Below are 22,677 nucleotides of genomic sequence, written 5' to 3'. Positions count from 1 at the left end.
TTTTCCAGCTAATTTTACAGATGAGGAAAATAATGTCCCCCAAAAGGTAAAATGAAATTAATTTCTCAAGGCCACACAAATGATAACTAGAAGAACTGGGATTAGAACCCAGGACTTCAGACTTCAACTGTAGCCTTTCTTATCTAAAGAATGAGTATATTAATCAATCAACCAAAAAGCATTTATTAAATGTGCCTGGTATGTACCAGCCTCATCATAATTGTAGCACCTTCTTCACAGGGTTGTTACAAGGTTCAATGAGATAACATGGCTCTTTGCAAATTACAAAGTACTATAAGTCATTTTTTATTATTATTAACAATAGAAGCAATACAGTTTAGTGAATAAAGAGTTGGCCTTGAAGCCAGAGTGGGTTGGGTTTGCTGTGTGACTTTGTAGAAGTCATATAATCTCTCACTACTCTGGTTAACTTTCTAAGACTATAAATTGCAGAGAAGGTACCAAATGGGCGTAGTCAATAGTGTTACTTTATCTGGAAGTTAGTTCCTGAAGCTAATAAAAACACTATTCTGGAGCAGCTGGGTGTTTCAGTGGATTGAGAGCCAGGCCTAGTGATGGGAGGTCCTGGGTTAAAATCTGGCCTCAGACACATGCTAGCAAGTCACTTAACCCCCATTGCCTAGCCCTTACCACTCTTCTGACTTAGAATCAATACACAATACTGATTCTAAGATAGAAGGCAAGGGTTTTTAAAAATCCCACTATTCCAGGTCCTGTGACTATTATTTATATTATAAAGGTATATGGAATAAATTATTTCACTTTATTCTCCCAAGCCATCCAATAAGTAAGACAGATGTTACCAGCATCACCATTTTGAAACTGAGTAAAGCTAAGTGATTTCTCCATGGCCACTCATTACTAAATGGGAGGGCAGACAATTTACTCTAAGTTAAGGACTCTTTCTAATGTGTCTGGGGTTTTTTTTGGGGGGAAAAACCTTACTTGGGATTTCTCAATACATATTTTGTGTCAATGCTTAAGCCAGAAGTACTAGCAGTGATAGGTGATGTTGCTCTTTTTGTTAATGTCCCGCTCCTAGGAGGTTTTCCCCTTAGTAAACATATACTAGTGAAATATTTTCATTTTATTTTGAAGAAAAGGCTCCTAAAGGAGAAACATCCAGTATGCCACATATAGTCAAAAGCTTTTGATTCCCTCCAACTGGACTAGAAAATTATTCCCAGAGCAAAATGTCATGAGGGGTAAACCTATACAAAACCCTTCACCTCAAAACAAACCCAAGTACACTCAGCCAACAGTGCCAAATTCCAAGCATCCCAAGCTCACATAATGAATGGTCAACCCTGTGTCCACTGTCTTACTTGCCCAAGCTTATTCCTTGCCCCTCCTCTGTACCTTGAATCAAGGCTCAATGTGTCGAAAACCAGCTTATTTCAGTGTTCTGTATGCACTGCCCATAGCAAATGTCCATTCCAGAAGGAAGGTGTTTCCAGAAGCTCATCATAGAGACATATGTTGAGTTTTTATCTTATCAAAACTACATAACTAGTATTTGCCAGAGATAGAAAGATTTCTCTCTCATTGACAGTCAGGGCATGCCACAGACTTGGCAATGCTATTTGTCAGACTTCATTGGGGAGACTCAAAAAGTTTATACAAATATCATTTCAAAGTTAGAAACCAGAGTCTAGGATATGTTTCAATATGAACTTGTACTACAATGCAATAAGTCATTTCTCTAGTAGTAAATTATGAATGCATATGTAAGGTATGCAGAATTTCAGTAACTGCCCTTCCAGAATTTAAAATTATCAACTTAAGGTGGGGAAAAGAGAAAGGTAAAATTGCTAAATATTATGACGATGATGATAAACTAGCATTTATATAGATTTAATGTATACCAAGGCAGTATGATACCTCATTTAATCTTTAGCACAACAGTAGGGTAGGTAATGTTATTATCCTCATTTTGTAGATGAAGGAACCAAGGTGGATAAAAGTTAAATTATCTGTACACAGTCACATAACTAATAAATGTCAGAGGCAGGACTGAAACCCTAGTTTTCCTATATAGTGCTCAGAACATTGGACTTGGAGGAAGACAGGAGTTAAAATCCTGCCTCAGCCACTGACTGGTTTGTGTCCTCTCTCAGTTTCAGTTTCCCCATCTGTAAAATGGAGATAAATAATAGCACTGACCTCATAAGGCTGCTGGGAGAATCAAATGAGATAATGTATATAAAGCATGTTATAAAATGTAAAGTGATGCAAATATTATTATTATTATCATTAGTCACCTAAAGATATGTAACTTCTGTCATCGGATAATTTGGGGAAGGGAAATATACTCAAAAAGTTCCAAGAAGTAGTTTTACCATTTCTTATCAATGCTTCCCTGATACACATATGGCAGCGACATCAATGACTAGAGACCCAACAACAACTAGACCCAACAGTTGATCCCTAGCCTTCTTTCAGGGCTCAATGTGCCAGCCAACCATCTTTCCTTCCTTGTTTCCTTCCCCTCTCTCTCTCTGCTCCATTCCCTCTCTTCTATTTGACTCAATCCTGAGTGAGTTTTCTTTCTTCTTCCTTCCTTCCTTCCTTTCTTCTTCCCTCCCTTCTCTTATCTTACCTTCCTTCCTTCCTATCAAGCTATAAATTTGGATCAATATTTTCTCAGATATTGCTTACTTTTCTGAAAGGGTAGTGAGAACAAAGCAGCTGATTGTTGACTAGTCTTTAATGGTATAGAGTAGATCGAATAAATGTTAAGTGGGATGTGAAGGCGATAAGAAAGACTTCCAAACCTAAGTTAGAGAATGCAATAGTGACTGCTAGTACAAAGAATAGTAAAATCCACATCAAAAAAGCCCATATATATCCCCACCCCCAAAATCATCAAGCATAACTTCAAAATTCCATTGGGCAAGAGAAAAACATACCAGAGAAGCCAATTAGCTTTTGCTCTGGAAAAGAAGGCATTCCAAAGTGGGGGTAGGTTGGGGAGCAATGGAAATCCTGCCAGAAATGCCACCTTCATAGCAGCACTGACTCTTTATCCACCAAAAGGAAGTCACCACCTTCTCACTTTTGGGGACCCTTTCAACAATTCCTGGGGAAAAATGTTTAGTTCAACATTATCGTAAGCAAGGATATGACTCTATTTATGTGACAAGTTGACAACATACAATTTCATGCTTGTTGAACTGATCGGTGTTATATATTCACTGTGAATATTACGAAGCCTCACCATTATAAATATGAAACAGTATACACTTATTCAAAATAACTCCACCAGTAGCAATTTATAGCCTGCTTGTTTGTGTACTTATGAAGTCCAAATGCCACCTTAAGAAGCTGCAGCTCACAAAAACAGATGTGCAGTGTGACTGTGACCAAAATGGATTTACGATGACCTATGTGAAAGGAGGCTATTACATTTTGGTCTGCATGGCAGCTGACACTAGTTTGTATTTAGATATGTGACTGGTGGGAACACTGTGTCCTTAAAGGCCTGTTTAAACACAGGCCAAGACATTTGTCTAGTGCACTAATTATTTTACCACTGTTCCAAGCAAGTATTATTTTTCTCTTTCTCTTTTAAAAAAAAAAAGCACACATTTTCACGACTTTGAGTAAAGATACAGTAAGTACTTTAAACCTTGGCCCTTCTGGGTGAAATGCTGTCAAGCCTTCTAGAATGCCTGCATAACAGGACTGTGCAGAGATCATTTGTACTTTTTTGATCAGGTGCCTGGGAATGGTACGAGGCCACCAGAGTCATCAAACGATAAGCTGCCTTTTGGAGGTGGAGTTATTCCCTCTTCTTTCTTCCTTTTGAAAGCAGATCTCAACCAATCGAGAAGGGCACGCGTTAGCAGTGCACATAGGAAATTGTAAAGAAGACCACAAAAAGAAGGCAGACAACCTGCTAAAACTCGATTGCAAGAAAATTGCAGAAGTATTTCCCTGAAACAATTGAGGGGGATGTCTGAAACTGCTAAAACTGTCTCTGTTGTTTGAGAGTTTATAACAGGACTAATTTTGTAGTCGCTTATATATGATCTTGCAAAAACTCCCGACTCCAACAGTAGTATTATTTGGTAGCCTTTGGATCTCTAGCAACAGTCACTTAAACTTCTCATTTGTATGTGGCAAAATTCAACCCAAAGGCATTTTAAAGCAAAATGAAAATTACCCTGGGTATCTTTAAATGGTCCTGTATTTTTAATTCACTTAATAAACCTCCTTCCTCTTGTTTTGGGACTTACGCATTCCTTTGATCCCGCTGAATGAGGGGTCTCATTTAATTTTTCAGTCTCCCTTCTTCTTATAAAGTTTGCTTCCCAAAATCTGCATCACTTTCAGTTAAAGAGAAAATGTTTTTGTCCATCTACTACATCCTGTCCATATGATAATATAATCATATATATTCATTTATCAGGGACGTTGGCGGCTCTTTCTGGCTTCATCTGATGATTACCCTTGTGTGAGGTGTAGGAAGAGCAATTTGTAGCCTTGTCTGTAAGGTCATCTTAGCCTGAGCCTAAGCAGGTTTTCCTCTTTTGTCACAGAACAATATTCTGCAGTGAAATCCCCCTTGCCAAGATACGACTTACTCTAAGTCACATTTTAGAAGAATGCAAATATTCTTGATGGATCTAGAACACACCAAACATCTAACGTAGAGCCATCATCATTTCAATAATCTTCTTCTTATGTTCTGACCTGATGCGGCTGTCCTTAGATCCTCACGGATAGGCTGCCCACTGAAATTTTTACCTAAAGTAATTTGGTTTATGTTTTCAGAGATGCTGCTCTGCTCTTCACATCATCCTACTCCTCCTAGGTGCCTTCTTTAGCTTGATTTTTACCATTATCCCAACTAGAACATTAAACACAATGTTTAAGTTCTATGTTAAATCACAATCACTTCCTATTAGCTGTTCCAAGCTACCCATTTTTATCAACAGTTACTTTATTAAATCCTTAATAATATAGATGGAATAGTTAGTTAATTTGTGTGTTGAGCCATGGATGTTAATTTGTAAACATAATAACATACTGCAATCATTTGCATAATAGCATTTTAATCTTTTTAGTAAAAGCTGTAATTCCCTACAAAGTACACTGCAGTAGAAACTAAGTGACTATTGGTAATAATAAAAAAGGCCTTAAAATTCTGATCCTATTATGGTGTTGGAACATACCCAAACTGCTTCCATAATCTCTGAAATGTTACTGTTCTCTGATTTAGGTGTCTGTGTCAAGAATAAAAATGAAGTATAACTGGTAGCAGTAGACTATTTCCTAAATGTAATTTAGTATTCACTAAGCACCAGCACTTTGCAAATAGCTCTGAGGCTTTCCTTCAAAGTTCAGAGCTCTAGTTATGCATATTGTGGGAAGTACACCATGCAGCTCACCTCTAAACTCTGTTGTGCTGAATAGATGGCTATGATAAATCATGCTGATTTAGCACAGAAGGGCATCAAACATCAAGGATTTGACTATACTGCCTTTGCCCTCTTCCCAACATACTCCCCCCCTTCACTGCCTTCTATCTACCTCTCCACCCCTAAAATTGTACACATTCTTCGAATGCCTGCCTCCGGCTACTAATTTGGGAGAAAAAAAATTTTTTAAGTTGCAGGGAAAGGGATGCTAGAAGAAGCCAGTTGAGAAAAATCTATAGGAGGTTCAGTCCTCTAGAAACCCATTAACACCAGTCACAAGACTGGCAAAGAAAACATTGCTAGTTGTTTAAAAGTCAGGCCAAGTCATTTTACGCAAGATCTGGTAATTCATTAATCAATCTGGCTGCAAACCTTGAATGAATAACTCGCAGTTGTAATGGAGAGGAATAGGTCCACAAAATATTGGCATTTATAATCTGAAACTATGCAAATGAGCTAATGATTTTTACCAAAAAAAAATCCTCCCCTTATACTGGAACAGACTACTTCAAATGGATAAAAAATCATTTATCTGTGTAAAAATTTTCCTTTGCCAAGGAGAAGAAAATATTTATTTTGTTGTGGATCACTCTTGTTTCCCCTCTGTTCTCATTCTTGCCATTTGTAATTCAGCATCTTTGGCAGCTTACAGTAAAACATAGTAGCCTACTTAGCTTTCAAAATATACTTCACAGAAGACTGTCCTAAGAGTAACCTAAAAGGTTAAAGAAAAAAAAAAAAGGCTGCATTAAAAAAAAGTCGTCATCTTTATACGAAAACCAATTTGTTTTACAGAAACAACAACAAAACCTGCCATCATCACATGAGTCAATTCAAAATTTCAGAGATTACTTCATTTTGTTGTATTTTTGAAATATTTACATCTGTCATAGCTTAGACTTTATGGATCATCTTTTTATTAATTTTTGTCTACTGTTCTGATCCAAGATAGCATGTGTTTATTTGTGCTTATTTGACACTACTTAGATGAGTGTGCATGCACACACATACACATAGAATATCTACATGGTTATTACAAATGTACATAATGCCGCTGTCCAAATAAGCAATGTTACAAACATTAATACGTATAAAAAGAGTTAAAGAGGCAATGTTCAGTCTGCCAGTTCCTTCGAACTCCTGCTGAAAACATTCTTGTGTTATATTTTCAGTACCAACAAAATGTGTACTAATTAACTCTTTCTGGCCAAAAAGGAACAATTGGTTCACTAGAATCTAGTTGACTTGAATCAATGCACCTCTATATTTTCTGGGGTATAATTTAACAGGAAGAAAGAAAAGCAAGCAAAAAAATCCAACTTGAGATTTTTATTTCTTTCCAGAAACAAACCAAAAAGCATAAGACTTTTTTTTTCAAATTATGAGTCCAAATACTAGAAACTTTTATTCTATATATTGCTCTGGCTTTAAGAATTGGTCAGCTTCCATGAAAACAGCTGATCTAGCTTTTGTGAGCATAGATTTTTGAGGTTTACTTCCGTTTATAAAAGCCACTATCAAGAAAGTTAGTGATGGAGAAAGTTGCCTATGCAATTAGCTTCCTGTGACTTACTATTTGCAGGAGCTTATGCCAACAGACACAGCCCTGTGGGTAAGGCCTCCTGAATCATATATTTCCAATGGTCAGCATAATGGAAAGGGGAAATAGGGTGATAAACCAGATGTCCCCAAGATAAGCCAGATGTTATCAAGTCAAGAAGTATAAAACAATGTTTAACTGCACTTTGCAGATGACTACACACACACATACACATAGGGGTACATGCACACGCACAATTTTATCACATTTCATGGGAAGCCAGCAGAACTAGAAAACAAAGTAAAATACAAGTAGAGTCAGATTGCACTTCTCTGACTTGTGGCTCTCCGAGATGAGTAGGACGACACCAGTCTAGAACTCTGAAACTGCCTCTAACTGGATGATAATAATACCATCATAATCAGAAAAAGCTCCACAAATCTCCAGGAATTTTAACATTCTGTAATTTACTTATGATACAAAGTTGTTAACTTCTTATACAAATGGCAATTATTTTACAATTTAAAAATATGTTTTATATAAGTGCTTTACTGAATGGCAGTTCAACACACTTTTTATTAAACCAATAAATAAATATTTATCAGGGCAAACTGGAAAATAAAACATTGATGCTTTCACACATTTCTCTCCACAAATGTTTAAGGTGAACTGAGCCAGGTTTGGGGGTTTTCAATCCACAGAGGAGTTATCTTTTAGCATCCTTAAACTTATCTAAAGCACTTCATGGGGAACTCTACATCAAGTCATATATTTGGAGTTGGAAGGATCCTCAGGTGTTGAGTTCAACCCCTTTATTTTACAGATGAGGAAACTGAGGTCCAGATAAGAAGTAATTTGTGTAGGTCCTCCAGACCTTCATTATATTCTGCCTTGAATTAAATTCATACCTGTATAAGTTGTCTCCTCCCTACAGAGTGTAAGTTCCTTGAAGGACCAGTGACTTTTTCTGTCATCTAGCAGTGTCTGGCACATAGTAAATATTCAATAAATGTTTATTAATCATTTTAGAAGCTGGAGGTCAAGGAATTTCGTTCCACAGAGATTTTCAAAGATTCAGCAGAAAATGACGTACCTATTTTAGGAATTTTGATGAGATTACCTTTTAAGATCATTGTTAAATGCATCAAGGTAATCACAGCATCTAATATTGGTGGTTTGAAGTTATTAACACTTTTCTAGGGCTAAAATATGATTTAATTTCAATTTCTCTTTTAGAAAATTTGTAAGTCAAACCTCTTCTTTTTATTTGATATGTCTCTTCTTCACCATTCCACTATTTCTACCATGGACTAGGCCTTCACTGATCAAGGGTTTGATGGTGATGGTAACTTGCTAAGCAAGACTCTCTTCTACATATTACTGCCTGTTGTCCTTTTCATAAATGATCCTTAACAGATGCCTTTTTTCCTAACTTTTTATGTCCAAACAACTTTGCCTAGAGTTTTAAGAGTCTTCATAATCAGGCAATAGTAGGCTTAATCAGTTTGTTCAACTCTAGTCACTTGCAGGGAAGAGTCAAATGACACAGAAAGAGCATTAAGCTTAAAGATTCCAGACTCCCAGCTCTTCCTCTTCTTATCTCTCTAGCTATTGCCAAGCCCATTGGTCTTCCATCTCATTTTCTTCATCTGAAATTTGGGATAATAACACTTTCACTAAATAATAATTATAACAAAAATTGATACTTATGGAGTGCTTGAAAGTGATATAAAATTATTCATTAAATTAGTAATTATTAAATTAGTTATTTGTTGAATAATTATATTTAATTATTAAAATTATGTTTTAATTCCTAATAACTATATAAAATTTTTAAATGTTTATTGACCCATGATTTCATTGGTATGGGAAATTCCTAATAAAGGAAATCCTTCCATTTATATAGCCTGGTAACTTTACTATAGTTTATATAACTATATATAACATTGGGAGGTTAAAGGACATATCCATAGACATACAATTTGAATTAGGCACAGCTTGATTATAAAGCCAGCCCTTTATTCACTTTGCCATGTTACTTCTTATAAAGGATTTTCCATTTTACAAACAAGGAAATTGAGACTCAGAGAAGTTAATAACATCTATATTCACATAACCAGAAACAGAATAAAAATTCAAAACTGTTTTTCTATTACTACAACTTGTTATTATTTATTATTACTTACTATTTTCTCATTTCTTATTACTATGCTCCTTTCACTTTGGTTATTACCATTCGGTTTCTTATTTACCTCACAAGCTCATGAGGAATACATTTTATAAGCTACGAAGTGGTTCCTATAGACGAATGAACTTTTCATCCATTTCGCCTTATCCTCCACTTATTCAACTAGCATACTTCAAGACTTTGCTCAAGAACAAAATCCTTAATAAATTCTTCCATTTCTGTTCCATTAACTTCTGCAGCACATAGTCGGTACCACATTTTATAGTCTTAATTAATAGTCTTGCCCATATACTAATTACTTCATGAAAGCTGATATTGAGTTTCGCCCCAATTAGATTTTAAACTCTTTCAAGAATGAAATCATTTTCTAAAGCTTCTTCTCCATAGGCTTCATCAATTACCACAGTTCTAAGCATAAAGTACGTGTTTAGCAGATACTCCTTGTTCTGAAAGTCTTCTACTAATCATTTTCTAACTAATATGGGAATTAGAGGGGTGAGATACCTTCTGGTCTAGCCCTTTCCCTTTTCAAATAAAAATAAGTTATCACAAAGTACTCATTTATAAAGTCCTTTAAGTGTTATATAGAGTTTCATATAATATTGTCTCATTTGATCTTCACAAAAACTCTGAGAAAGGCGTTCTGTTTATCTCTATTTCAGGTAAAAGGGGGAAATTAAGTTCCAGAAAAGTTATTACTTTTATAAAACAGTCAGACAAGCAGTAAGTAGCAGAATCAAGATTCAAACCCAGATCCATTGACTTTAAACGTTTCCTGTTCATTATGTTTTACTACCTCCTTATGTGTACATTTTCCTGTTTGTTTTTCGGTCATGTCCAACTCTTCAAGATTCCATTTGTTCTTCTTTTTTTGCAAGTATACTAGAGGGGTTTGCCATTTCTTTCTACAGCTCATTTTACTGATGAGAAACTGAGGAAAATAGAAGTCAAGTGACTTGCCCAGGATCACACATCTACTAAGTATCTAAGGTCAAATCTGAACTCAGGAGGATGAATCTTCCTGACTCCACACCCAGAATTCTAATCACTGTACCACCTAGTTGCCCCTATATATGTATATACACATATATAGAGACACAATATAATATCTACTTATTTATTTTTAAAGTACACAAGTGGATCATTATTGAAAACTGAAGTATTGAAACATAAGAATTCTTGTTACAATAAATGTGCTTTTTTTTTTTAACCCTTGCCTTCTGCCTTGGAGCCAATTGGCTCCATGGCAGAAGAGTGGTAAGGGTAGGCAATGGGGGTCAAGTGACTTGCCCAGGGTCACACAGCTGGGAAGTGTCTGAGGCCAGATTTGAACCCAGGACCTCCTGTCTCTAGGTCTGGCTCTCAATCCACTGAGCTACCCAGCTGCCCCCTTAAATGTGCTTTTAAATGAATTTTAGATCAGAGCTCATGTACTCGTTGGATTGCATAAAAAATTATAAGTATGAATTTCAACGTAAGTGAACTGGCTCAGAGTGGATTTTCTACACCTTCCACACCTATATAAACACACACACACACATATATATATATATGTATATATAGTGGCAAAAATATATGTGTATATGCATATATCTATATATAAGGTAATTTAAGAAAAAAATGGAAATAATCTACTATAGTTAAAAAGTTTATACATGAATGTGTTTAGAAACATATAAATGCACATTCTACCAATTATCAAATAACAAAAGTGGCAACACTGGCAATCTTCCACTTGCCATCACTAACAACTAGTCTCAGAACACCTAACAAGTCACAGTCTCACAAGAGCATCATGCACATTTCCAGCGTCCTCGAGCATCCCAAGCAGCTGCATTCAGAAATAACAGAGGTCTGAATGAATGCCACCCATTCAGTTGTTTGAGATATTAAAGCAAGTGTCAAATAAAATAGCCAAGGCAGCCCATATTGACCCAGAAGAAGCAGCATATTATTAAAACTGACCCCATGCTACACATATTTACACACTGCTTCCCTATAAAAAGTAGTCCTTTATTCTCCACCTTCGAACAATACACAAAGGCAAGTGAGGGAAGGAAGTTATGTTGCAATATTTTGAAACATAAATCATGTTGCTAGCTGTTCCAGAGACAGCATCCTGTTTTCCTTTTGCAGGTATCAGAGGCACTGGAGGCTATACCTTTAGCCTTTTGCTAAAATTTTCAAAAGTAGTGACAAAATTACACCTGGACACTGGTATTTACATATTCAAACACTGGTAGTGCAGGAAGGAACACTTGTTTGTGTGTCCAGTTACTCAATCTGAATGTACAAATGGGCTTTGAAACAGCTTTGCTTCTGCCCAGGAAATCCTTTATTTTTCTAGAGTTTTTCTCTTAATTAGTTTAGCTGTTTCTCTGTAGTTAACGAGAATTGAATGGCAACATACAAGGTGGCAAAAGGTTGCCATTATCAGGACGTTTAATAAAACTTTTAAATCTTGCTGCCTAAATTCTTTAACTGGCAAAATCATGGTCTATAAGTAGGGTCATGAAGGGGGTCTCAAACCATTTTTAGTGTCAAGTGTCTCGCGGTCTGATCTAGGGCAAGGTATTTAACTTTTTTGTGCTTTATTCCTTCCATTGATTCAACTTTTTATGTAATTATAGAGAACAGGTCTACTAGCTTGCCTTGCACAAAACTAAGCAGAGGTACTTGTTGGTTGAGTACTTGTTTGGATTTGATGATTTAAGGTTTTGAGATCCTTGGAAGAAAGATAGAATTTCTATGATAAAAGACAAAAGACATCTGTTCCTTGAAATGACCTGAATGAAATTCTTGCGTTAGTGTATCATAGAGCAAAGGCATCTAGAAGTTCTTTCAGAAAAATGTTGGCTATGATAAAATAGTTTTTATAAGGAGACCATGTGCAAAGCATGTATTCTTTATCAACTGCTAGAGTGAAACTCTACAGGGAGACATGGAGTAAAAGTATGTTAACCATATTCAAATAATCCTTCTATTGAAGTTTGTTATTAGTAAAAATTCTCGCATGAAGATGTTGTGTGTTTCTCATAGAGACAGTGTCAATATTTTAGTAAAGTACTCTCAGATGTGGGCCATCTGAATTTTCTCCATGACAGTATATATGTATCTATGTATGTATATACACACATCTATGGTCTATATAATTTATATACTATATATGTACATACATCTATAGTATATACCACTTATATATTATATGAATGTATGTCTGCATATATGGATGTACGTATATGTATGTGTGTATATATATTTTTATATGTTTATGTATATATGGGGGGATGGCTTCCGCCTCCAGGAGGAGAATCATCATTCACCAACTCAAAATTTTGTTTTTTAATACTCTCAGGATATTAAATAGTTATATGTCCTCAGGGGTATCAAAAACTGTTAATACTTAATTCTATTTCTTAAAACTTTGACTTTCAGAAATCTGATTATAGATGATCCAGGGTCTCCATAGTTTTATAAGAAGTAATGTTTAGTACTTTATTTAAAATGAATGAAATGTAGAAAAAGAAACTGACATTCCTCCTCAGTGTCCTAAAAAACAAAATTCTTAGCAAGTTGAATTTTAAAAAGGAAATATAGGAGCAGGGGAGTTTCCTTGGTATAGACTAAGCATCAATCAGGGGGTATTTAGCTGGATTACTAAGGATCCCAATAGTATCAATATAAATTTCACAAAAATATAAGTAGGCTCTATATCCTTAGATAGCAATTTAATGAGAAAAAACCTTGCCTTGTATGTAGACGATTTGCTCCATTTTTGTTTTTTCATTCAGATAGTATCTAAAAATATGCTCACCATTGCTGAAGAGCTATCTTTGAAATTAGTGCATATTGAGGCCCTATCCAATCATTGCAAAATTCAAATTCTACAGTCTTTCAATCTGTCTCTCTCTCTTTCTCTCTCTTCCTCCTCCTCTCTCCCTCCCTCCCTCTCTCTCTCTCTCTCTCTCTCTCTCTATCTCACACACACACACACACACACACACACACACACACACATCTGTTTATTTAATGCAGCGTGACTAAAAATTGCCCTGTAACCTGACAAGTGTACTGAATGAAGAATGTTCAATTTACCAGTTTTAACCAGCCAAATCCTCACATGAACTTTCTAAGATCCAATTGAGAAGCCTGGGAAAAAATGACTAACCACAAATCTCCAGGGTTTTCTTCACCTTTTTCCCTTACCCACATTTCAGTGTTAACCATTGTGAGTTCTATTTGACACCTCACAAGCTCCATAGCCTCCCTCATTTTCTTCCTCTTTTGTTCCAGTCTCTGACAAAGAGGTGGCCCTTTCTTCTCCTAGAGAAGATCAAGCCTTCTACTTGTGTCTTTGAACACCTTTCCTTCCATCTCCTCTAGAAATTTTTATTTCTCTCTCTCTCTCTCTCTCTCTCTCTCTCTCTCTCTCTCTCTCTCTCAGGTCCCACTATATCCAAAGGAAAATAAATTACCTTACCCTGAGTATGCCCTTTCTCCAAACACTTCTATTTCTGTTAAAGCTATAACCATACTTCCAGTCACTGAGGTTAGCAATTTAGGGGTGAATCTTGACTTTTCCCTTTACCTCAATCACAACACGCAATCAGGTATCAAGACTTGTTGATTATACCTCCATAACATATCTCCCCTTGCTCCTATCAGAAGACTGGGACCCTGTTCAGGGTCCTTTCCCATTTAAGCCAGAGTTTTGCCACTGCCTTTATTATCTTAATTAGTCTCATTGTCTACATACTCTTTTCTCCAAATCATCCTCCACTGCCAAAATCATTTTCTTAAGGTACAGGTCTAACTATATCACCATTAAAATATCTTAAATCTTTCCCTCTTGGTTCTAGGATAAAATGTAAACTCCTTAGCCAGGCATTTAAAAGCTTCAACAAACTAAGCCCCACCTATCTTTCTAGATTTATTGCATATTAATCCCTTTCAGGAAGACATTATATTCAATTCACCTCACATTTTTAGTAAGCACACATTATGTTGGTGGCACTCTAGAGGTACTAAGAAAAACATGAGATAGTCCTTGACCTCAAAGAACTTACATTTTATTGGAAATGAGGTGAGGAAAACACAAATACCAGGGTTAATAATTACAAAGTATATTCAAAATAATATGAAGTAATTTAAAGAAGGAAAACACACTAACAGTTAGGGAAGGGGGAATCAGGAAAGGAGCTAGGGATCCTAGGAGACAGACATGAGGGGAGATTGTGATGCACAAAGAAGAACAGCCTCTGTAAAGGCATATAACAGTCAGACCAGTCTGCTAGATGTTCTCCCTGTACGTTTTATTCCCTGCACCAAGTCTTGTAAAAGATGTCTATGATGCCCACCTGCTCATTTACACCTAGAAGAATCTCTAGATTTCCTTAAGATTCAACTCCAAGAGCTGTTCCTGATTTAAACTCTGGTTGTCAGTGCTTTCTCCCACCTCACATGATCTTGGATTCATTTCTACATTTATATGTACTATTTGCTAGTAGAATGTATACTTCCTAAAGGCAGGAATAATCTTCCATTTTTGTGTTTGCATACCCAATATCTAATATAGCTCCTAATATGTGCTATATTCTTAATGTTTGTTGAACTGAATATTTCTCATCCCAGCTGAAATAAAAAGAAATATCATAGAATATAAGTCATTAGAACAAATGTTCTTAGCTGGTATTGTGTCATTGACCCACTCCTCTAGCTGTGTGGTCAAGTTCATGGATCTTCTCAGAATCACATTTATAAATGCATAATATGAAATATAGAGAATTTTTAATGGAAAGTTATTGATAATAAAGATGCAATGCTTTTCTTGTTGAAGTTCAAGGACTGCTTGAAATCTATTCACAGAGCCTTTGGGAGTTTGTGGACCCTATAATAAGAATTCTTGGTTTAAAAGGAAGATTTATAACCCATCCCCTACATTTAGGTACAACCATTAGTTAATCAACTGGAAAGAAAAGATCCAATCCTATTTTTTAATATTTAAAAGATGCTTGATATAGCTTTGTAAATGATGGCTATCCTGAAAACACCCTCCCATATCTTAATCAACACATAGTCATTAATTTTAAGTGATTTGTATTTCATATTGGTCACTTTGCTAGGCTTCATTTGAGGTATTCCCTACACTACTAAAGTCTAGAAACAATGAATGAGATTATCTCAAATAAATGAAATATACTGTAGAGAAAATATGCATTTTATTCAATTCAAAGGATAAGAAGTTGGGAATTGGATGAGACCTCAGAAATCATCTAGTCTCAATTCCCCCATTTTCCCGATAGGGAAAATGAGGCCTGTAAAAGGTAAATGATTTATCCATGGTTACACAAGTAAGTAGCTGAGCCAGGGTTCAAATACAGTTCTTAAATGTGTAAAATGTTTGTACTGAAATAAATCTCACACCTCTTTTTGGAATAGAGAAAATGCCCAAATGTCTTAGTAACAAATCATCGATAGTATCTGATCATTTGTGCTAGACAGATAATACCTAAGATGGGCAATGAAAAGAGATTTAGGGGGAGCTAGGTGGTTCAGTGATTTGAGAGCCAGGTTCAGGTCCTGGGTTCAAATTTGGCCTCAGAACACTTAACACTGATTGCCTAGCACTTACTGCTCTTTTTGTCTTCGAAGCAATACTTAGTACAGATTCTAAGACAGAAGGTTGAGGGTATTAAAAAAGAAAGAAAGAAAGAAATGGAAAGTCATTCTTATTAATGAATTTGGAAAGCAGGCTGACTGATTTCTGTTAATAGTAGAGACTGGATGGACACCTTAAAAGGAAGCAAATTGATCTGTTTTTGAGGTATTTCCAATATTGAGAAACAGGGAATCCTTTTTTTTAAAATCAAGTACAATATAAATATGGCAATCCAAAAGAGCCAGAGATGTGGACAATAACATAATCAAAACAGCTCACCCACATTATAAAGTTGGCATGTAAGGCCTTGGATATAAAGGAGTGCATTATTCCATATTAATTTATATTGGGCATCAGTTAATGTCATGTTCAACTTTGTCTCTTTCTGTGTGAAGAAGAGGACAAACAGGTTTAGATTTTATTCTCCTTTGTCACTAATTCTCTGTCCCCAATTCTTTCATAATAGTATAGAATTTCATCATATGGTCTTTGCAGTCTCAAAAATAAAATTTAAAAATACATATACATGCACTTATATATATATATATTCATTTGTTTCCAAGTATTGTTTTTACCAGAAAAAGGAAAAATGTTTTGGTGATGAAAAGTCTTTTAAAGATATTGGTAAAAGAAATAATCAGGCTTCAGTTCTTAATTTTTTTCAAATAACTGGTTATGAGAAAAATAATCAAACATGGAATTCCAAAGAGGAACTTCTTTACCTCAAATATATTTGAAGATTCATTGCTGTACTGATTGGAAATGATTTCTGATTGGTCGCTACACCACTTGAGTCCACCTAGGAAGCCGTCGGCATCCAAGTCATTCACGTCTAGTTCAGAGAGGTCAAGTTCTGGGAGATCTGGGCAAAGAGGCTGGTCTTCACCAACGAGAGCAGCACACTGTAGGGGTGGAAGAGAAAAAAAATAACTTTCATTAACTACAGGAATTTATTAAACTGCAGGAGCATGTGATAGGAATTAAGCCTGGGTTATTTCAAATGACTCCACACAGAAGTTGGTTACCTTAGTCTTTAATGATTAGAAAAATATATACTCTTCATTTTCTTTACTGTCCAAGAGCATTTTCATAACCCATTAACTCCATCCCAAATCAAAGGAGAGCCATGGTTTAAGAGTCTGAAAACATTATTGATACTAATGTCTACAACAATTATTTTCTGTAAAATCTCTTTGGTCATTCATTTATAGCACCATAAAAGCTCTTCTATTTTTACCTTAAACAAGTAGTTCTCAAAGAGTGATGTGGAAACCAGCAGGGGTCCCAAAGACACTTTTAGGGAATTTATTTTCATAATAGGACTAAGGCATTTTAATTTCAAATATAGCAAATAGCAATGGATATAACTTTCATAACAAAAGCTCTTTGGGGTGAAAAGATTTTCCATTAATTTTAAGAATATAAAGGTGTCCTAAGATCAAAATATTTTTGTTTTTTTATATTTGTCATCATCATTTAATTTGTCATGCTTGAATTACTTTTTTTCTTCCCAAATGGATTGAAGCTTTTCAGAGCAACTTATGCCTACTGAAAAGTACAATGGCTTGTCCATTCATGGTCATGAAGCCAGTAAGTGTCAGAGGCAGAATTTGAACCTTGATCTCCCTCACTCCAAACTTAAGACAGATCTAAATCATGCCAAAATAAGAAAGGACTAGAAAAAAATAAAGGAATTAAAATATAATAGCTTCATTTTTGCTTCTTAAAATACTGGCTATCAAGTATCAGCATCCCTAAAAGTCTTCCCCTGGCAAGTAAGCATTTCCTCAACTATGTCACACAAGTTCACTGTCACTAACCCAGGAACAATGGATACCTTTCCCTGTGGAAAAAGGAAAATCATTCCCAAAAGTCATCAGCTGCTTTTACTCAGAATTCCCCATCTTTATTTCATTTGATAGAAGCTACAGAGAAAACTCAGACTTCAGAGACCCAGGGATACTAGTATCTCACCACCTGAGTTACTAAGTCCCTTCCTCCTGGCAGTGATTTCTAATGTCAAAATTAATTTCATAGCATCATTCAGGACCAAGATACCATTTGTTATAAAGCAAAATATACTTCTTGATAGCTAAGCTTTGAATAAAATAAGTTTTATGCCACTTCCCTCCCACACACCCCAGAACACCCCTGATATCCCTGGAAGGCTGCATTACACGGGTCATATGCAGCAGTTTGATCATGAGCTACATGCTGGGAACTAGGTACTTGGTAATAGAGTCAGCAGTTGGTAAGGGGTTGGGGGTGGGCTGTAATTGACTGCCTTTCTTCCACAAGACCACCAGGCTACTGTGAGCTATCCAAACAGCAGGCTACAAGTCAGGACCAAAAAAGGTTGAATTCTCAGAATTCAACCTGTTCCTTTATTTTGGTATTTCTTCCATTATTATCTGTTAGTTCTAAATCACTAGATTAATATTACTGGCCAGATTTTTACTAAGGTAAGGCATGGTTAAAGGAAGCACTTAGTTCTAGTAAAACATTCACATTATTCCTGGAATTTTCATCTCCTTTGCTTTATACCTCTCTGTGGGCAACTCTCTTCAATTTTTGCCTACAAATCCTCCTAACTTACAAAAAGAAATAAACAATTCCAATGCAGATAACTCTCCAAAAGTAGTGTAACAATCTAGGACTTTTTCAATGGTACAAATCAACTCTAATATCATGCTTAAGGGATAGCCTTCATGGTACCCTGCCTATACACACAAAGGAAAATGAGGCATCTCTAAATCAGGCACAAGATTCTGTTGTGGAGGTCTATAATCCAGACATGGTGCCTTTGGAATCCTCAAGTGTCATTCTCAATGATGACTGATGCAACTTCCGAACAAAACAAAATAAATAAAAGACCAAATGTATCCATTGGTAAAAACTCTTTCTGATCCTGGGAATATGCATTTTTAAGTAATGGTAATCTAAGGGAAAAGAGATCTGTAGGAGGGAAAAGAAAAATACAAAATTGTGGTAGAACCTATAAGAGAAGTCATTTTTTAAAATGTTAGAGTCGAACTGAAGTGCTCTTGCCAGTGTTGACATGATAATAAAATCAATGCCACTGAATGTAGCATTATACTGCTAATCTGAGACACATTAGTAGCAAGTGTTCCCATTATTAATTTATATTTGACCTTTGAATGATACTAGATTTAACAGTCCAAGTCCTATAACTGTCCTTATCTGACATACTGATATTTACTGTATCCCTATACAACAGTAACAGGTGTACTTTATTGTAATTACAGAGATGCATTCTCCTGCCTCTCCACCACTATGACAGTTACTTCACAAATATAGTCTTCATTTCATAATAAGATTGAAGAGAGGAAAGTGGGAACCAAACACAAAAGGCTTTTTCCCTTTATTTAAAGAGCAGACAATAAATTAGCTTAACTGTATGGATGATAATGAATCAATATAATAAAGCATAATTTTCAATTAATCTTTTGGAAGGTGGTTTTTTGATGCCAGAGATGGTAATTTTTTTTGAGGCATAAATACTGGACTTGTGCATTTCAATTATGGTAATGAAAAAATGATTTTATAACGTTTTCAAATGGTCTAGGGGAGTGAGCCCAGTAAAGAATGACAGCTTGGTGGAATGTGTGTCGTGTGAATTGTCTCTATCAATCTTTGTAACCTTATTGTACATCACCTTCATTAAACTGTGAAACACGGGGGACTCTAGAAGCTCCAGTGATATAGGCCTTTATTAAGCAATGCGCTGTGCTGTCATTATGTGCAAAAGGGCATAATACGTTTTAAGATGACAGCAAACATTAATGATTCAAAAAATGAAAGCTGCCTACACTAGCTGCTGCTCATAATATTTTAGACTGGTATTGGTGATCCCCATAGTGAGCACAGCTCATCCAGGACTCCTGCATATTGCCCCACAGAGACCAACAGAAGAAATACCAGTTGGTCAGTTTTAACCAGCAACTCGTCCATTTGCTTTACAATTAAGTACTGAGATCTAACCTTTTTTCCTCTAAAAGAATCCACTGCTCTAAATTAATCGGTTCTGATGCTTACTTAAAATGACTGCAGGAACTCCAGTGATTAAAATAAATCTTCAATATTTCCATATAATCTGGTTCCTCAATCAGCTCTGAGCAGTATCAGGAATAATACATGATGGAAAAATGAAGCTACAGCAGCTGAGACCCACACTGTAAGCCAGACAACAACCCACAGGATACTCCAGCTACTCAGAGACAATTAGGACTTTGGAGCCACTTACAGCCTTGACTCATAATAGCTACAGGACATATAAATTATCCATATCTATTTCCCTTTACCAAGAAAACCAAACAAGATAAGAACAATTATACTCCATAAACAAAATCTACCAAAGCCAGAGCGAGCTCCTAGCACTGGAGAACATGATAAAAAAGAGTTAAGACCCGTATATGCCTCGCTAGATAGGAAAAATTCTTTCACTGGAGTATCCTGGCAAAATGATTTTCCTTCTAGATATGTATCTCTGCCCCACATGGACATCTTATTTACTGAATCACGTGTATCATTTTTATCCTCCCCTTTTACCCCATGTGCCCCTGGTTGCCCATAGGAAGCACTTGGAGCTCTCCTCTCTAATTCATTGTTACAGGTTTACTTCCTCTGTGTAATTAACCCTGTTTGGGGTTCATCCCACCAGAATCCACTGAAAGTTTCCCGTTTCACAAGTTGTCAAAAGTTTGCGATGACATTCCACTGCACGGAATGCAGCCATGAAAAAAATCCTCAGATCTGAAAGCACATGCTAGTCATTCCATATTTCGGGGATCTGCTTCCTCCCTCTGCCTCCCAAACCTCATGCTTGATTTCTAGTATTATCATTTATTTTTACACAAGCAGCAACAGCAGCTCAGCTGCACCGGCGGCGGCAGCAGAGGCAGCAGGGGGGAGGCGGAGGCAATGGCAGTGGCAGCGGCAGTGGCGGTGGCAGCAGCAGTGGCGGCGGCGGCAGCAGCAGCAGCAGCAGCAGCAGCGGCAAAGGCAGCGGCAGCATTAGCACACACAATCCCTGCATAAAGTCTTTTGCTTCAGTCTGTTGTCTCTCGGTTGTACAGTGAGATTTAACCATTTGTTGCTCTACCATGATTCGCTGAGAACCTTGTGCTTTGGTTTTTTGTTTGTTTGCAAAAAGCTTTCCACAACATGTATAAATAAGAAGAAAGTAGCATCTCTGTTTCAAATTCTGGTGGAAAACATTCGAAAAAGCACAGCAGGACACAGTTCACGTTTTTGTGAGTTGTTCAGCTGGTAAATGGGGGCGGGAGGGAATCCTGAACAGGGTGCAAAGAAACCTCAATTTTCATATATTCATTTAAATTTTTATCTTAATCGTATTATAAATAGAAATGGCCTTTTTCCAACCAGGCCACTAAATGCCACTGGAAAGACTTCAGACTGATTCATATCAATATCTTAAAGCATAAATATTGCATATGACTGGAAAGAGAGCCAAAGGCACATGAAAATAGTTTCCAACTGCAAGAGATACTGATGACAGCAGCTAAGCTTTGATTTGCTCAAGGCATCTGAGAGTAACCTTAAAATAGCAAACTTATTGGAGTTAAGATAAGATTTAGACTTGCTTCCAAAATCTCCTGCCCGGTTTACTTTTTATACTTATTATCCTCATAAAAAAACCTCCCCTTCTACAGAATACTTGCGTCCAAGTTAAGGCTCTACATTGTCTGCAATGCACAGCTCGGCTCAGCTCAGCTCAGCTCACCTCTATGTCACTCCATACAGAGTCCTGGTTGCACATGTCCCACGCCATCCAGCTTCTGAATGACGGCAGTAAAGCTTTTTAAACTACAATCCACAGTGACACACAGAGCATACACTCATGCAGGCAACTAGCCCCTTACTGAGAGTGAACTGAAGGCACCTGTCTTACTACTGTTGCCAGTCACATGACAAAGCTATTAAAAAGTAGGCTGGGCTGTCACTCAACCAGCCTTCCTCCTCTTGTGCAGCCTGCTGCTAAAACTCGTGACGTCACTCAAAGGCAGACCTCTGTCTCAGTGAAGTAAAGATTTAAAAAAAAAGAAAAAGGAAAAAAAAAAACACTCGGACTTTTTGAGGCTTCATAGCACCACGCTGCGATTAAAACCAGCCTTTAATGCCACACCTCCTAAAAGGAGTCTTTGCCATTTAATAAGGAAAATCCCCTACAATCTTTTAAAAAATTGATTTTGCCTTCCCAAAGCAAGTAAATGACAAAGCCCGGTTTTCTTGCAAGTGAAAGAGTAACTGACTGTAGTTGAATTGTGTGCTCTGGACTTTTATTCTGATATTTCTAGGTGGGCTAGGCGCTGGGGAAGTTCTGGCTTTTAATTTTGACTGTTGTCATAGTATTGCATAAAAAAGTTAGTATATGATGCAATTTTATTAACTGCCTAACTCTTCTTGTTTCAATCACAGTACCGGACATTTCTGATTTTTTTTTAATAAACAAGATTACCTGTCAAATCTCTAGTAAAAAAAAAATGCTTGTCTCCTGGGCACGAATAAAATGCCAAGGCTTCAAAGCAGTCCTGCTGTTTGGTCTGCTCCATATAAGGAGATCAGGCACACGACCCAACAACACAAACCAACAGCATCTCCCCTTTCAGGTCCCTCCTAATTATTTCCACTTCTTTTCTAATCTCCTTGAAAACAAGTGTTATTAAATCCAACTGCTGCTGTCCTGCCCAGAATTGCTCAGATTCTTTCTGTATCTTTATAATAAGTAGTTTTTCCTCCAAAACTGCCCCAGGGTACATTTGTGAATAAACACTTTATTCCAAACCCACTGACCTGGGTGGTACCA

At 36.5% G+C, this 22,677-nt stretch overlaps 1 protein-coding gene across 1 annotated transcript in view; it reads right to left on the bottom strand.

The window, feature by feature from the left end:
* Nucleotides 1-21,711, bottom strand: part of PPARGC1A (PPARG coactivator 1 alpha) — a 130,509-nt gene extending 108,798 nt beyond the window's left edge. Inside the window, exons 1-2 of the mRNA XM_044680935.1 lie at nt 21,595-21,711; nt 16,553-16,732 (exon numbers count right to left, since the gene is read on the bottom strand). Coding sequence (XP_044536870.1) covers nt 16,553-16,732; nt 21,595-21,642 — 228 coding nt within the window. The 5' untranslated portion in view covers nt 21,643-21,711. The remainder of the gene's footprint in view (nt 1-16,552; nt 16,733-21,594) is intronic.
* Nucleotides 21,712-22,677: the final 966 nt, after the last annotated feature.

The sequence above is a fragment of the Gracilinanus agilis genome, chromosome 6 (genome assembly GCF_016433145.1).
Source record: "Gracilinanus agilis isolate LMUSP501 chromosome 6, AgileGrace, whole genome shotgun sequence".
NCBI classification, from domain to species: domain Eukaryota; kingdom Metazoa; phylum Chordata; class Mammalia; order Didelphimorphia; family Didelphidae; genus Gracilinanus; species Gracilinanus agilis.
Note: the sequence above shows the minus strand (reverse complement) of the source record. Positions and strands in the feature narration are given on the sequence as shown.